Source organism: Phyllostomus discolor, chromosome 4 (genome assembly GCF_004126475.2).
Source record: "Phyllostomus discolor isolate MPI-MPIP mPhyDis1 chromosome 4, mPhyDis1.pri.v3, whole genome shotgun sequence".
Taxonomy (NCBI): domain Eukaryota; kingdom Metazoa; phylum Chordata; class Mammalia; order Chiroptera; family Phyllostomidae; genus Phyllostomus; species Phyllostomus discolor.
The window spans coordinates 56,316,780-56,334,620 of record NC_040906.2 but is presented as its reverse complement, the minus strand read 5'-3'; the positions used below and the strand labels follow the sequence as shown (position 1 = coordinate 56,334,620).

Here is a 17,841-nt window from a genome sequence, read left to right as displayed (position 1 = left end):
ATGTTAAACTTATGTTTTAAAACCTGTTTCACAAGTCATTTAAAATAGTGAAATTAAATAACTTGTCAAAGTCAGTGCATATTTCCAAACCATTTAAAAAATTTAGCATATAGAAAATTAGTTAATCAGTCACATGGCCATCTGGCTTGAGGAGAAACTGGATCTAAATTTCTAGTGAGCAAGAAGATTAGGAATTCTTCAGAAAATGTGTTTTTTGCTGAAAGAGGTTAAATTTAAAGTAAGACAGTATTTCATAGCAGCATTATTTACAATAGCTGGAAACAGCTTAAATGCCCATCGGTAAGTGAGTGGATCAAAAACCTGTGGTATATTTACAAAATGGAATACTACATAGCAGAAAGAAAGAAGGAATTCCTATTCTTAGGACAGCATGGATGGAACTGGAGTATATTATATGCTAAGTGAAATAAGCCAGGCAGTGAAAGACAAATACCATATGATCTCACCTATAAGTGAAACTTAATCAACAAAATAAACAAGTGAGCAAAATATAACCCGAGACATGGAAATAAAGAACAAACAGACAGTGACCAGAGGAGAGGGAGCAAGGAGGTAATGGGGAAAGAAAGAGAAGTGTCAAGTTGAGGAACATGTATATAAAGGACCTGTGGACAAGAACAATGGGGGGGTATGGTGGGGAAGGAATGAATGTGGAAGGGAAGGGGTGGGCAGGGCAGAAGAGAGCAATGAGAGAAAAATGGAGATAACTGTAATTGAACAACAATAAAAGCATTTTCTTTAAAAACATTTTAAAGAAAGTATTAATCTTCACAGAAAAAAGGCACTTAGTTATTTCTCACCTTACTTAATGATTGACATTATTGAATATTCCTATAGCTTTATAATGTTATATTGGGAGAAACAAAAGCTTATCTTGAGCTGACACTGATTGTCATGTCAAAGAATAAGCATCATGCTTCTTCATTTGTGGTGTGAATTGCTTCTTAACCAAGACCTCTCCCCAAATCAGTAATGTACAATACTGTGTTTTAACCTACTAATGTAAAAAAAAATTGTGCCCTGTTATAACAGCTAGAATACTTTATAGATATCCATTTGTTGATTTACACATTCATTTAAGAATTATAAGCAACTTAACCTTGAATGACACAGATTAGAATACAGCAGCAAAAACCTAATCTACATAACTTCAACATTGAGCGATTCACAGTTGGAGCAGGGTTTATAATCTGATCATAAATCTAGAAAAATAAGAGTGAAGCAATAGACCTAAATCTACCAAAGTTCCTTTCTTCAGGTTTACTTCCAAATATAATTTTATTATAACCAGATATCAAAGTATGCAGGCATTGTCTGCTTACAGTTTGTCTGTCTTAAACTTTTAACAAATCTACAGATGGTTTGAAAGTGCTGGAAATTCATTTTCAGTTCAAATAGAGCACCTGAACACTGACTCAACGATAACAAAATAGTTAACAAAGGACAAACAGCCAGGATAGTAGAAGCTGGGGGAAATCTTAATCAAAATACTGTATTCTTGAAATAAACATGTAGACAAGTCACAATAAAAAGCAAGGCTGGCCTCTCAGAAGCTGAAAGGAGACAACTCTGTAATACCAGGACTTACTCAACAAAACTCTGGAGAATCACATTTGAATCAGTAATAATAACAATATTGTCCCTTAAAAGAAAGGTTACAAGACACAGGGTCATTCTGAAATATAATTATAGCACGAAGAATAACCACAAGGTCTGCGACTTAATTCATAACATATTGTTATCTAACAGCTCCAAAATCTTGGCACTTATTTTTTTATCATTTCTGTTCTACAGTCATATACTCCTCCATCTCTTACATTTTCCATAAAAATTTTCTCATATTTCTTCCTTAACTAATGAGAAAACTACAGCATTTCAGAATAAAGAAGTTACTTGTGATTCCATAGATGTCAGATATAGAATTCAATTTTCTAATTTCTAAGACAATAACTTTTCAAATTTGCAATGCCTCACCAAGAATACATATATTATTTGATGTAAATAATAATAAACAAAAAACCTTGATTAAACAAATGGTAATTGATTTTTTTTCTTAGAGTGCCTAAAGAACAAGCAATTTCCTTAGCTGAAGGCCCTCCCCTGCAAACCCTGATGATAAAGAGGAGACAATGAATATTCTTCCACATACTCAGGAGGTCGAGTATCTGGTCCAAGATCTCGGTGTAAAGAAATCCTGTCACTTGCAAAAGCGTTAAAACAGTGTTTTACTTCTCCACGTTCTTTTTCTTTCTGTTCTTCAATACTTAGACTTACTGTCTTGAATGCTTTACCAGAAGCACCAGGTGCATTAGAATCCTGAGGTGGGCGGTCAAGAATGGGTTTCAGTTCTGCTGCTGTATAATATCCTTGCAAACAGGGTCTCTCACCAGCATCAATGTTTTGCCTGACAGGTGCTCCTATTTGCATTTTTGGCATTGCATCTTTAATATTGTTTACAGCTTCTAACATTAAATCAAGCATTTTGTTTTTGTTTTTCATGTTTCTTTCCATCCTTGATTCCTCTTTGGAATATTGAACACTTACTTCTCTTTGCATTAAAATCAAAAATATTATGAAGAAAAAAATTACTGCACCAAGCTTCCAGAACTTTTTATGGTAATGTCTTTTAAGATGTAATTTCACTAGCCGCTTTAGGTGAGCCATTCTGACATTGAAAGCTTGTCACTTGACAAATAACAGTTATAGTTTCTTCTTCTACTTATATTTTTTATCATAGATTTGCTGGCAAGAAGATTTCATTAAATGGTAATACCTATAAACAGAAATGATAGATGACATTAGTAGTTTTTCATTCCTATCAGCATGGTTCCATTCATTCATTCCACCAACAACTGAAAAGGAGCTACAAACATACTCTTACTGTTAACAAAAATACAAAGATATCTTGCCCTCAGGGAAATTACACTTTAGAAGACCACAATTGCTATAGTTAATTACAGTCTACTAGGACTATAAAGTATTAGGGATTTATGTCCAGTAGCTATTTCCCTTAACTCTGGCAAACAGCTATTATATACTATGCATAAAAGTATTTTTATAAGTATATTTTGAGTCTAAAAAGCAGGTATCTTAACTTGACCATCAAGGGGCCAAAGGACTTCACTAAACTGATTACAAAGAAAGCAGGAATTCATAAGAAAACAAAAGTATATTGACAGGTACTACCCGTCATTCATTCAAAATATTGCCTTTTATTTTATGAAGTTTGTCTATAACCTATGAACCTTTACTCCAACTAAACCAATTAATATTAAAAAACAGCATCTCCAACAAGCTGGAATTCTACCAGATTTGCTGAACTGATAGTACTGTACTTGTGAATTCTGACAGAACCAATAAAGACTAGAAAATTAAGAGCATCTGTTGTTATAAAATAGCCATTTTCAAATACAAAAATACATCATACAAATACGAAATCTAATAGCAAAAAGAAAATGGTATTAAGCTTTACTTGTAGTATCTCTAAAGAGGCAAGAGAGATCAAGTTATAAAAGCAATATTTGGCCTGATAAAATACTGCTTACTGTTGACCTTAAGAACAGAGCAACATGTTTACTAAACACTAATACAGGCCACCAGGAGCAAAAGAAAGGGGGAGAGGGGAGGACATTGATAACAGGCTAAATCACGATGAGGGTTGATTTTCTTCATGATGCTTTAAAAATATAATGTGAGGGGTTTTAATACACAATGACATACCATACAATTTGTAGGGGTAAAGGGTTACCCCTATGGAACAAGCAATTGTTCTGTCTTATGTCTTCCCTAAAAGCCTGCCCTCCCCAAGCATATTTTAAGGAAAATGTCACTTATAGAAGTGAAAACTAACTTTGACACTTTATTCAGTTTCTCTTCCAAAGTTATCACTAAATTTAAAATAGGCAAACCAAGTTTTAAGATAGAGTCTCTGGCATTTAGCAAGAAATTTTAAGCTGAATAGACAAAAATGGCAGAACAAGCACACTTAATTCTATATACTACTTCTAATCAGACTGCTCTATATTTTTTCTGGTATGGAATGGACACTGGCTCCAGAGAACACCTCAATTATGTGTTATTTTGCTCATAAAAATGAGGTGCCAGTATTTCTGAACTTTGGTGGCTTTAAGAGCCTGACGTAAAGATTAAAATGCCCTCCTCTGAACTTTATGCATTGTTTGAAGACATAATGCAAGGAGTTTGAGAACCACACAATTATTGTGTAATTTCTTATGTGTCAATTGTTTTGCTAAGATGAGACTATAAAATTATAGATACCTCTTACTTTTAAGGAGCAACAACTAGTATGACATTTCTAGGCAACCAAAAGGCAGCATGATATGTGCTATGACAGGAGCCTAAGAAAGCAACATAGAGAGTAAGGAGAAATGTCAGGGAAAATTTCCCAGAGACAGCATCACTGAGCAGAGTCTTGCAAGACAAGCAAATTTTAGGCAGGTGGACAAGAGAGAGGATAGGAAGGGAATGGCTGATGCAAAGGCATAAAAGCAAGAAAAGCTGTGGTCAATCCTGAGGACCACAGAAGAGGAGGGCACAGGTATGAATGGTAGGAGGTGAGGCTAGGTGATCAGTTAAAGACAAGTTAACAAAGTAAATTTGGAATCTACCAACTATGTCCTGAATAGATTAAATGGAAAGAACTGGGTGATTTTAAGGAAGGATCATAACCATATTTATGCTTTAGAAAAATCAGTTTCCTCAGTGCCAATAAAATTGATTGATACCAAAAAATGAAGAAAGCACTAAGGACGGAAAAGACTGATTCAAAAGAGCCCCAGAAGTGGTATCAAGTAGGTCTTCGTGAGAGAAAGGGGAGAATGGGAGGCAGATGGGGTCAAATGATGACATTAAAGGCAAAGAATACAGGAAGAATGGATTTGGGGTGGTAATTGGAGACATAATTTTTTTTTAATTTTGGAGATGACAAATTTGAGATGCTAGCAGGATTTCCAAGATAAGTTCCCATAAGCAAGAAAGATAGATGGAAGAGAAAATCAGAGAGAAATGCTACACTAGAGATGAAAATTGGAGAGCCAGTGTCAGGGTACATTAGAGTTCACCTACATTATATAATGAAAGCAGAGAAATAGCTACATTTAAGGCGTGAAAGGAGAAAGAATAAACTGGAAAGACCAGGGGAAATAAGAAAAAGAGTCAAGTGAAAACAGATTGGCAGATAAAGTATCCATGTCAAGTATACTTAGATTTTACAATCTGCATCTTATCCTTGAGAGATGATAATTGTCTGACAGCTGGTTGGTCTTTAAAAATAAACTTCATTAGACCTGGTCCAACAAGCTTTAGTGCAAAACCAGAAATGAACCCTGGTAGAGATTCCAACAGACTAGATATAGTCATGCCCCCAAGGTTCTAAGGCTTAGGATCCAGGTGCTTTCAGATTAACAGGGCAGTAATCTGATCTAAGTAAGAGAATCCAGGAAGATGAAAATGAGCAAAATATTACGATAAATAAAATATTATTCACGGTCCCCAACCTATGAAATACAACCTGATCACTTTTCTCTAACCATGGCTTGATAATAGACAGATATAAATCAACCTCTGTTCACCCTCCTTTCTGTCCCTGGGAGAACCACTAAAAATCCCCTTCTCAAGTGCTACTTAGTGATACTAGATTTCTTCAGTAGCCAAAAGTAGGCTAGATTGAAAATTTCAGAGGAATAAGATAGTCTCCTTAGGATGTCTTAATACAATAGAGAACAAAACAGAGTCCAGGGTAACCATGTAGTAGAGGGAGATGACAGAACTGGATCCTTCTATAGCAGTGATGCTTTTCCCAAAACATTTATGCCAGAAATCATTTGTGGCTAGCATGGGGAATTAGAAAGAAGGATAAAATTAATAAGGTAATTGGAAGAGATCTTTTTAGGAATAAATTATAAACTAGAGGAGTCCTTCATCAATAGGGCAATAATTCGATCATTGCATGTGCTCATCTATTTAAGGGAAGCCTTCGATTAGTAGGTCTTAGTTTAGGATGTCTCAAGCTCGGGAGTCAGGGAAAGCTCATGAAGGACATGGAATGTGCCTCCCTTAGTCATGATTGTTTTCTGTCACTTACTACAATATTGGTGACATAATGGGCACCCAATAAATGTTTGTTGACTAGAAAAGTAAAAGAGAACCAAGATTTAATTTAGTATTAGAAATAATAAAAACAATAGTTAATTTTTGTTAAATGTTAAGTCTTTGATACTTTAACACTTACTACATACATTCTCATTTAGTCTTCCAATAGTCCTGTAAAGTTTATGCCATTCCCATATTACTGACAAAGAGAGTCAAGTAGATTAAGCAGCTTAGTCAAGGTCATTTAGTTTAAGTGGAATAGCAACATTTCCCCAACACATTCAAACTCAGATCTCATGTAAAATCCTGAAGTTTTGCCTGGCTTGTGTGGCTCAATGGACTGCGCACTTGCCTTTGAGCCATGGGGTCATGGGTTTGATTCCCAGTCAGGGCTTATGCCTGGGTTGCAGGTCAGGTCCCCATTGGGAGACATGCAAGAGGCAACCACACATTGATGTTACTTTCCTCTTTCTTCCTCCTGTCCTTATTCTCTGAAATCAATAAATAAAATATTTTTTAAAAATCCTGATGTTCTAAATAAAGTTATCTGAAATAAAGTCTTTAAGACTTGAGAATTGATACCTTAAATGTCAGGAGACAAGAGGATTATCTAGGAAAAAAATAAAAATTCCCTTACATCACCTCATGTAAGATTTTCAGGGCAAATAAGTTAAAACAAAACAACAACAACAACAACAAAAAAACCCATGTGTTTTCAGAGCATGTTTTTGGAAATAAGGATTGAGGGTGAGGCTGTGGATCTTGACAATGGGGTTATTAAAAGACTGAGATATTTTAGTTGCAAAGTCTACAAAAGTAGGAACATGAGGCTTTGCTCTTTTCAGATTATTTCTGAAAAGTATAGTCTCCTTTTAGCAATTGCTGATCACCTGAAAAGTCCAACCTTAATTCTCCAGGGATTTTACATGCCTTTTTTGTCCTCTGCTGCTAATGTGCAATATCAGCCTTCCAATAATGAAAGCTACATTCAACATTAAGCATTTCCATCAATGGTCCTCAACTCTAGATATACATTAGTGGAAAAGTCTTTAAAAATGCAGTACCTTAGGCTCTACCTCTAGACTCTAGAGTCTAGAGAGTTTGATTTAATTGTTCTAATGGCAGGGCCTGGACCCTGCTTTTGTTATAGTAGGGCCTCCAGATAATTCGAAAGTGCAGCCAGGTTTAAGAATCACTGATTTAGGTTTTATTTCCCTGTGCTGGAACCCTGGGTTGTGTGGTCTGTCTCACTCCCATTGTTCCTCCCAGTTCATCTGCACACAAATGTGGGATTGCCCACTCTGCCAGCTGCTGCCTTGCTTACTCCCAGTTCTTTAGCCACCACCCTGCCATGCATCCTCTCCACCACAGCTGCCTGTCTCCACCCCTCCTACCAGTATGGATAAATGTTTCTTCTTTAACTCCTTGGTTATCAAACTTCCATACAGTTCTATTATCTGGTAGTTCTGGTTATTTTTTTGTTTTTAAATTTGTTGTTGTCCTTCTTTTGGTTGTGCAAGGAGGCAAAGTATATCTACCTACACCTGCATCTTGGTTGCAAGCCTCAAACCTTCTGACTGGAAAAAACTGTGGGGGTTGACACAGCAGGAGAAATGCCCAGCCTCACAGGAGAGATTGTTGGAGAGACCCTAGAAAGTATGCAAAACCACCCCCACCCAGGAATCAGCACCAGAAGGGCCCAACTTGCTTGTGTGTAGCACAGGAAGCAACTGAAGGCAGGCCAAGAGCAGAGCAAGTGGCACAGTTCCCTCTCAGACCCCTTCCCCACATACAGTGCCACAACACAGCTACATGGGTTGCCCCACCCTGGTGAATACCTAAGGCTCTGCCCCTTACTACGTAACAGGCACACTGGGGCAAAGAAATATGGCCTGAGTGAAAGAACACATCAAAGCTCTAGAAAAAATGTAACTAAGCAATGAAGAGATAGCCAACCTATCAGATGCAGATTTCAAAACATTGGTAATCAGGGTGCTCACAGAAATGGTTGAGTGTGGTTACAAAATAGAGGAAAAAGTGAAGGCTAAGAAAAGTGAAATAAGGAAAATGAACAGGGAACCAATAATGAATGGAAGGAAACTGGGACTCAAATCAATGAGCTGGAACAAAAGGAAGAAATAAACATTCACCCAGAACAGAATAAAGAAACAAGAATTCAAAAAAATGAAGAGAGGTTTAGGAACCTCTGGGACAACATTAAATGTTCTAATATCCAAATCGTAGGGGTGCTAGAAGCAGAAGAGAAAGAGCAAGAAGTTGAAAACTTATTTAAAAACATAATGAAGGTGGACTTCCCCAATCTGGTGAAGGAAATAGACTTCCAGGAAGCTCAGAGAATCCCCCCAAAAATGGACCCAAGGAAGCACACACCAAGGCACATCATAATTACATTACCTGAGATTAATGATAAGGAGAGAATCTTAAAAGCAGCAAAAGAAAAGGAGGCAGTTACCTACAAAGGAGTTCCCATAAGACTATCAGTTGATTTAAGAAGGGGCTGGAAAGAAGTATTCAAAGTCATGAAAGGCAAGGTCCTGCATCCAAGATTACTCTATCCAGCAAAGCTATCATTTAGAATGGAAGGGTAGATACTGTTTCCCAGATAAGGGAAAGTTAAAGGAGTTCATCATCACCAAGTCCTTAATATATGAGATGTTAATGGGACTTATCTAAGAAAAAGAAGATCAAAAATACAAACAATAAAATGACAACTCACAACGATCAACAACCAAAGCTAAAAAACAAAACAAAACAAAAAAAAAACCAGAAACGAAAAACAAACTAAGCAAACAACTAGATCAGGAACAGATTCACAGAAATAGAGATCACATGGAGGGTTATCAGTGCAAGGGGGTGGGGAGAGAATGGGGGAAAAGGTACAAAGAATAAGAAGCATAAATGGTAGGTTTAAAAACAGACAGGGGATGTTAAGAATAGTATTGGAAATGGAGAAACCAAAGAACTTAAATGTATGACCCATGGACATGAACTATGGTGGGGGAATGATGGTGAGAGGGAGGGTACAGGGTAGAGGGAAATAAAGGGGAGAAAAATATGTGACAACTGTATTAGCATAATCAATTAAATATATTTAAAAAAGAGAATCACTGATTTAGGTCACAGACTTCAAACAAATCAAAACTAGCACATGATAGATTAATTTATCCAACCAAAGGCAACCATATTATTAATTCCTAATACTCCAAGAACAGATTTTTCAAATATATTCTTAGTATAAATTGAGAAAAGTTATTTTGACATGGAGAGAGAAAATTTAAAGCAGGAATGACTCAAATTTTCTGGATGAGGCTCAGGAATTAATGCTGGTATAAATGAGATGAGGAAGTTTTATTGCAAATTATGATGCTGTAAAATCATTTTTAAAATATTTGTTCCCAACACAAAGATAGAAAACCTGAGACTCTGAACAATAAAACAACCCAAAGACACACAATAAGTTCATAAGCAAAATAAAACCATGATTCTTAATTCCTATTCTAGAAATAATGCCATGCTCCTAGATCATGCTTCTTGACAAATTTGAAGACCTATGTGAAAACAGCCAATAAAACAAATCTCTCCTAGAATCAACTTCCAATTTGCCTCAGAAGTTTGAGGCCTGACCAAAAAATCAACACAACAGCAAACTCAAATATAATAAGTTATATTTGCACATTAGAAGTGATTAGCATATAAAGAGTTTGTTCTCATATTTGAAAACATTTAAACGCCCCAATCCAAAATGGTCATTTGATAATTAGAAAAGATCAGATTCACAGAAAAAGAGAAAGGAATGCCATAAAATGGCTTTTTAAAACTAGAAAAAAATAATTAAAATTAATTAAATTTTCTAAATGAGATACTTATAAATCTCTAAAATTAGAAAAGATTAAAATTCAAAAACTTTCTGGTCTTAAAATATATTGCTGTATATATCCTACTATATTGTGTAGACCTTTCAAAAAGGCATTAATAATAAATAAAAATATCCACAAAATGATACTTTGAAAGGCTAAAATAGTATGAACTATTCTAAGTCTATAAGGCTGGGTTAAAAACAATGGACTATTCTTAGGGGCAAAATATGTTTTCATCTCAACAGAAAAAAACCTGAAATCTCAAAAATTAAAATAATTTAACTACAAAGCTGTGGCTTCCAGTTATCTAGACTATAGCTTCTCCAACTTGAATGTGACAATGAACCACCTGGGGATGTTGTTTAAAAGCAGGCAGATGGGGAAAATATCAAGATAAGATCCTTCTTTATAGTCATGGTTATCCCTCCAGATGGAAAAGCAAACACTACAAGAATATTAGTTTAATATAAAAATTCCAACTGAAGCAATCTTCTGAAGCAGTGAAAAGCAGAATACTTCATAACTGCATGTGAAAGTAGCATTTAATAAAACAAGAGGACAGCAGTTCTTTCCAGTTCTTGTTTCAGTACTTATGACAATAAAACTTTGCAACCCCAGGGATTTAAGGTCTGGCTCCAGTTACTTTAACTGGCAAAAAGCCAAATTGGTATATGAAACTTGCTTATTACTGAGTTAAAGTATGTTGTAAAGAGTTAATGGCAACCATGCAAAGCAAGAAATCACAAAATTATATCCCTAAAACCTAGCATAGATTGTAGATTTTAAAAAGTACACTGTTGTGCATTAATACTCATTGGGTCTTTGCCACACATTCTCATCTGGGTTCACTAACTGAATTAAAAAAAAAAAAACACAAGACAATAACAACAAACTGGCTCTGATAACAAACTCTTAAATTCTTGGGCAGAATTTTTATTAAGTGTCCCTCATTGCTGCTGAAAATGTTAGAGAATGGAGAAGTGGCAGGAAGTGATTTCTACTTGTATTTATTGGTAGAATCAAATTCCATAGTGATTTGCTACTGTGGTTAGTTTTGGTTATGTTTAAGTCCATGCTCATTCACATCCTTGCCAGCAATACTTCCAAGCAGGGAATGACTCGTGAATGTATGACAAGGGACAAACAATGATGCAAAGCAAACTGCATTGAGACAGACAGCCACATGGTATCTCACAGGCAGCAGCAGCAGACATACCTCAAAGATCCCAGCTAAAAACCAATTAGAGTTGCTCCAGGTGGCTGGAAAGTGCCACCAGTGTACAACCAATTGCATGTGACTGTCATAAAATGAATGACTTTCTGAATATACGTTTCTGCAGGTTATGAGACAAAAAGCCTAGTGACAGACTTTGATGTGAAGCACAAATTTTAATAAACAGAAGGGCATGGCCAGACATTCAACTTCTCAGCTATACCTGATCAGATAAATATCTTTGAAAGAGAAAGGTTGTGGACAGGATCTTGATTTGTGGACCAGCCAACTCTACGGTTTGGAGAAAGAAAGCAATTATGGAACAACACTACCCATGGAGGGGGAGGGGTGAGGCTCACATACTCTCTCCTGCCACATCTGCACCTGTGGATGAATTTCACATAACATATGAAATAACATATTGATTATTTACAACATACTAGACAGTAGAGTGATTTTGAGGAGTGACTGGAGTGGTTCCACAGATTATCCACTTAACTGATATTTCCCCCAGGCAAAAGCACTGCACTTTAAAAAATTTGTCCATCTAACTAGTTTCATTGCAAGCATGGTTGATGGCTTCTGGATTAGTAAAGAGGCAGAAATTACATAGTTATCTGAACAAGAAAATTTTCATCTATTTTTACTAAAGGATTAGAATAATGGAATTGGCTAGTGGGAGTTAAAGAGAATTCTAAATACAGGGTGACCAAATACAAGGTGCAACTGCTACCCCTCTAAGGTGAGATGGCCAAGGGAGAGCTTTCCCCTTACCAGGCTGAGATCCAGAGAGCTCTACCATGAGGGCATGGCACTGGTTCCCTGACAGTGGAAAAGTCACTGAGGTGCCTTACTCTGTGAGACTTGTTGGAAACCTGCCTTCTGGAGTCTCAGAGGGAGCCATTCATAAAGAGATATCAAATCCTAGAATTTGCTATTGGGTACTCAGGAAAATTGTTGGCTACCCTCAGAACTGGAGCTGAGAAGCTGTCTTCTACAGGAGCCTAGAGTACTTGCATGTGCATCTTGGGCCAGTATAGCTCCAGGCTGGTGCCTAGGATAAAAACTGGGCAGTCAGCTCTCTAGATACCTGATCTTGTAGGGTCCCTAGTGCATACATACGTGAGTCTAAAAAGAAAGTATGGGGAGCAGCGCCCGGGACTAGGGAATAGGTCTATGATGCCTGTGGCTCCAGGGTATACCACTGCTGCTCAAATAAAACCCTGGAGAGAAAGCAGAAGCAGGCAGGTGCCGACTCTCAAGGATGCAGTTGCCTAGCACTGGAGAAAACTGCAGGGCTGAGCAGTAGAGAAAGAGTATACCAGCAAGAGCCTGGCCAGCAAGCTCCTCACCTCAGTGCTCTGGACTAACAAGGCTTATTAACATTGTACCAGCCAGCAAAGCAGAAATATCTACAGGGCCCAGCTCCATTATTACAAAGTAAGTGAATAAAATGCATCTGGAGTTGAGAAACTATAAATTGATGAGCAGCATAGTTCACCCTTGTGACTACTCAGCCTCCATATGCACACTCCCCCACATATTTGAACTCCTGCACAAAAACAAAACAGTTTTATATCCCACCTAACAAGGTGTAAGCATCCTTCTTACAGTGGAGATCTCAAAATGAGGAGATGCAGAGTGCCACCAACAACTGTATCCATTACTGTGACTCTGTGAATTACTTCTCAAATTCTGTCATAGTCCCACTTAATACAAAGACTAACTTGTAAATTTAATCTCTAACACTTTCTTTGTAATATATTTTTAAAAAGAAAAGGGGAATGAGATAAGAAAATTGTTAGTTTATAAACATATACACCTATATGTATGTATAAGAAAAGCAAAGGGAAAATGTTCAAAGCTACTGCAATCCTCATTTACCCAATTGGCCATGAGGTCGTAATTGGTATCTATGACTTTCTTTTTCCACTACCCATTCTGTATCTACCCTGGCTTCAGGCATTCTGTGAGTCCAGAGACATTGGTGCTGGCAGCAAGAGCAAATCTATATCCAGAATACTTATCAATTCTAATGAGGACAAATCTCTGCTTGCTCAATGATGTAAGAAGTCAAACATCCTGCAATCGGCCTGCCCCAGAGGTTGCCCCTAATCACTCAGTGTTGGTTTCCGCAGATTGGGAACTCAGCAGTAGTGCTAGCCAGGTCAACTTTAGAAAGAGGAAGTCCATGTTGCTTAGCCTATGCAGCCATAGCCTCCATTTCTGCCACCATGGCCGCTGCTTATGGGCTCACTGAACAGGAATCGGAGTGGCTGGGGAGAAAGGCTGACTGACATCCACAGTGTGTCATTTTTTCCAGTTCATGAGTGACAGCAATATATGTCTTATGGTGGGCATTCAGATGGGACAAATTTCTTCAGGCTCTCCCCTTTTTGAAAGGTCTACCTTCATACCTCTTCCTCAAACTTCCTTGTTACCAATCTTCTACTCCTGTTCCTTCCCAGTCCCTGACGATGTAGTCAACCATTAGCCACTTCCTATGCACCATTACAGAGCTGTCATTCTGGCCATCTCTCATTCCAGACATGTTGTGCTCTCATATCTACTGTTCAAAAGTCTGCCTACTGGGAGCATTTTCCTTCTCCACTGCCTTTCAAAATTACTCATGGTGGGGCTGTAAGTGCTATAGCTTGGGTGGTATGAGCATATCTCTATAAACTAGAATTGAGGTTTTTCTTCTTCCATCAACTAAATTAAGGACATCCCCAAGAGGCCAAAGGCAAGGGTTGAAGGAGAGGGGGCCATACAACAGAAGCTGTTTTTAAAGGAGTCTGAGTCACTTGCTCATTCAACTTATACTGTACCAATCTGCCTGAGCTTTGTTCCTTACATACCACTTCTGCTTGGTGATAGACTGCTGCTGTACATGGCCAGCCTTATGGCTAGGTAAGTCAGACAACACCCTCTTAAAGATAAGCAGTCCAGTTTACAGGGTAACCTGACACCCCACAGTCATGCATTTAGTATCTACCTAGTAGCAAGACAAAAGCTCTTTACCAAAGGGTAAATAGTTATCTGAAGAAGTCATGTATTCATTTCAAAATCCCAGACAGCTGCATTGTGATCCTGTTATTGGTTCTTGCTAGAGGTTTGATAAATTATCCCTATATGCTACAGACACTTAGAGAATCAATGGATCTGCTCAATCATAAAGTTAAGTGGTAGCACAGCATGCACTGTCCTGCATGTGCAGTCTTATGGGTTACTCTGTAGATAAGGCAGCATGTTAAAATGTGTATACATTGCCTCTAAAATCCAAAAGGGCTTATTGAGCACAGTTACCAATGAATACCCAGAAATGTTACTGATGTGCCCCTGAATTTTTGTGGTTCTCATGTGCTTGACTAAGACATCTGAAGTATTTGTTACTTTCTGCTCCTCAGATAACAATCAGCATAATTATATCATCAGTGTAGTGGACCAGTGTGATGTTTTGTGGAATGTTGATGTTTTGTGGAATGTTGCAAAGATTAACATTTCTAAAACAGGAGAACTGCCCTGACCCTGAGGCCAGACTGTGATGGTATATTTTGGCTCTGCTAGGTAAAAGCAAATTGCTTTTGGTGGTCCTTGTAACTTGGTAAGGAGAAAAAGCAATTAACCAAGTCAACAGCCACAGAGCATATGCCAGGGTCTGTGGATTTGATCAAGTAAAGGTACTATACCTGAGTCAGCTACATTCAGAATCAGCCAGTGGTTAAGTTTATAACAGTCCAATCATTTTCTAAGATCTGACTTCTGCACAGGTCAAATAAGTGAGTTGAATGGAGATGTGGTAATTATTACAAGTCTTTTCTCAAATCTTTGATGGTGGTATTAATCTCAACAATTCCCGCAGGGATGTGGTATTCAGATTTACTATTTCAGAAGAGAGAAGTACTAAGGTCTTCCACTTAGCTCTCCTATCACAATGGTCATCAATGCAAGATTTAGAGAGACAATATAAGGATTCAACTGGGCAGTGAGTCAGACATGAGCTAAGACTCCAGCCTGACCACTGTAACTTCCCATGTTGACTGACTGGCCACAATGGTATTTTGGGTTCCCAGAATTAGTATAAAAGATATGAGTATTTCCTTTTCCCCAGAGCACAATCTAATAAATGGCTACAGGTTTCTTGGGGGAAGACTTGGAGGAAGATTTGCGATGTATGACTGAGGCAATAGTACAGCATTCTTCCTCAAGGAAAACAGGACTCCACTTTCAATAAAGAGTCCTGGGCCTGTGAATTGACTTAGGTTTGGCAACTGGGTGAGAGGTTGTGACTCTCAAATACATCAACTAAAGTCAACATTTCTGTTACCAAAACTAGTGTTTTCCTGTTATATATGCAAAGTGATATTATATTACTGCTCATCTACTTCGTTCATTAGTTACCACTAGAAAGCCTGCCAAAGACATTACCTTAGCTACCAAAAGTATTTGTGAGCCAATGTCTTCAGGTTACATCTATGTCCCTGCTTTCCATTATTGTATACATATCTACTTTATCCCTGGTGTTTAAGTGCTACCACTTGGCTTCTAGAGCTGCTATGGGATCCCATCGTCTCCACTCAAGTCAGGGAGCCAATCTGCATGGCCTGCAATGGAGAGTAATCACAGATTTTTTTTTGTGCCAATGCAAGGGTTCTCCTCACTGTTTTTTCTCAATATCTTAGTGAGAGATATCTTGGGAGTGTCTACTGGGCCTTGCCATGGAATACAGTTGGAAGTGGGACGTGTGAGTTGCACACAATAAATTCAGTCAAATGTTTATAAAGGAGTCCAAACTCACAATTAGTGAGATGATTTCTGTCCTTTCATTCTCCCTTTGAGGTTCCAGAATATCAGGGGTAGGTTAGTGGAGAAGCAAGGGAGTAAGGTTGCTTGATCGACAGCTATCACTTTGCTTTCACCTACCTGCAGGTGTATCCACAACTCATTCATCCTCTACCTCCCAACTTCCATTCCCCTCTAGAAAAGGTATCAGTAAACTTTCTGTAAAAAAACTAAATGGTAAATATTTTTCCTTTTGGGCAATATAGTCTCTGTTGCTACTATTCCAGTCTATTTTCATTGTTCAAAAGTAGCTATAGACAATACTTAAATGAATGGGTGGGGCTGGTTCCAATAAAATTGTGTTAACAAAACCAGGTGGCCCAAAGGCTGTAGCTTGCCAACCCCCAGTCCAGAAATTCAAAAAGACTTCAACCTCAACATTTATGCAGTTCCCTATACTTACCCCTTCACCATTAGTTGCAGCATCCCCAGATGTAAAAGAACAAAATTAATTCTCTGTGAAAACTGTGCATAAAAGCAATGCCTGTCTTTAAGACTAGGCTATGTAGATGCCTAATTCGAAGCACACATTATTGCTCCACTTATCCAGTTACTATCTAAAATTCCTGCATTTATCCATTCCTCATGGCTAAAGTATGAAAAGACCCTTTTAATATATATTTTAGTTGGAAATAAAACAATATCAGCCTAAACTTTCATTTTTCTTTTAAAAGCTGACCTTAAGTAGGGTAATTTTCCTCAGGACCATACGTGGACAATTACCACACAGTGAGGTCCATAAGATATATACTGAATGCCAAGCTCCACATAAAAAAAAGGGAGGGGTACCTAATATTGTGGGATTTGCCCTTAATCCTTTAGGCAAAGGGGAGAGGCCTTGATGGAGTTTAAGCAGGGTGATGACCTAATAAGAACTGAAATTTATAAAGATTATTCTTGAAGCTGTGCTGAATATGAATTTTGGGGGGGTGGGAAAGTGAGAGAGGTGGCTAGAGGCAGTCATGAGACTATTAAAAATAATCCACCGAAGAGATGACTGGAAGGGGTGTGGAGGGCTGGGAAGAAACTTAGGAGGTAGAGTTAGCTGAACTAAGCAAGTGAATCAATGGGAGGCTGGGAAGGTTGTTAAACTGTGAAGTGTTTGAGACAGGATAATAAGAAGCTAGGAAAATTCCTTGGCAAGTGGAATAGGAAAACTGAGACAGATAGCTGAACAAGCTTGGCCAAGTAATTTACGGCCAAGCACAAATGGTCACCAGGGTGGAAGGCCCTGGCAGGAGGCAAAACTGGGAAAACAAGGACCAAGGTAACCTTTTCTCCCCTGGCCTTCCTTCCCTGGAGATTATAGCTGGGCCTCAGTTGTATTTCAGTTCCAGACCCCAAAAAGCAGCAAACCCAGGTGGGTGATGCCAGGACTAACTGCAATGATTACAGATCCCGTTCCCCACCACTGACCAGTCAGTGGGGACCATGACCCTGGAAGGGCACACCTAGAGAACTGATGAGTATTCTACTAAAACCCTCCCCTGAGAGCTCCCCACTGCAAAAAACAGAGAAAAGCCTCAACACAAAGGACCCATAGCTTGTGCCCTCCTTCTGGGGAGCAGCCCTTGTGGCATTCCCATCTGCTCTTCTCTCCCCACTTCCTGCCCATAGGCACATGTCTCCTATGCTTTAAGGCAATGGGCAGTGGCAGCCAGTCCCAGGCTTATCCCCTGAACCTGTCTCCAAGGCCCGCTTTTCTCTGACTTCCCAGTAATTTACAGCAGCCCTGCTTAGACTCTTGTTGCTTCTTCTATGCGAAGCCCTTCCTTG

General features: G+C 38.3%; 1 protein-coding gene across 2 annotated transcripts in view; it reads right to left on the bottom strand.

The window, feature by feature from the left end:
* GALNT3 (polypeptide N-acetylgalactosaminyltransferase 3) overlaps window positions 1-17,841 on the bottom strand; it is a 66,948-nt gene that overhangs the window by 32,206 nt on the left and 16,901 nt on the right. For both annotated transcript variants that reach the window (XM_036023370.1, XM_028509499.2), the window contains one exon: window positions 2,171-2,794. In XM_036023370.1, the coding sequence (XP_035879263.1) occupies window positions 2,171-2,685 (515 nt within the window). In that variant the 5' untranslated portion in view covers window positions 2,686-2,794. The remainder of the gene's footprint in view (window positions 1-2,170; window positions 2,795-17,841) is intronic.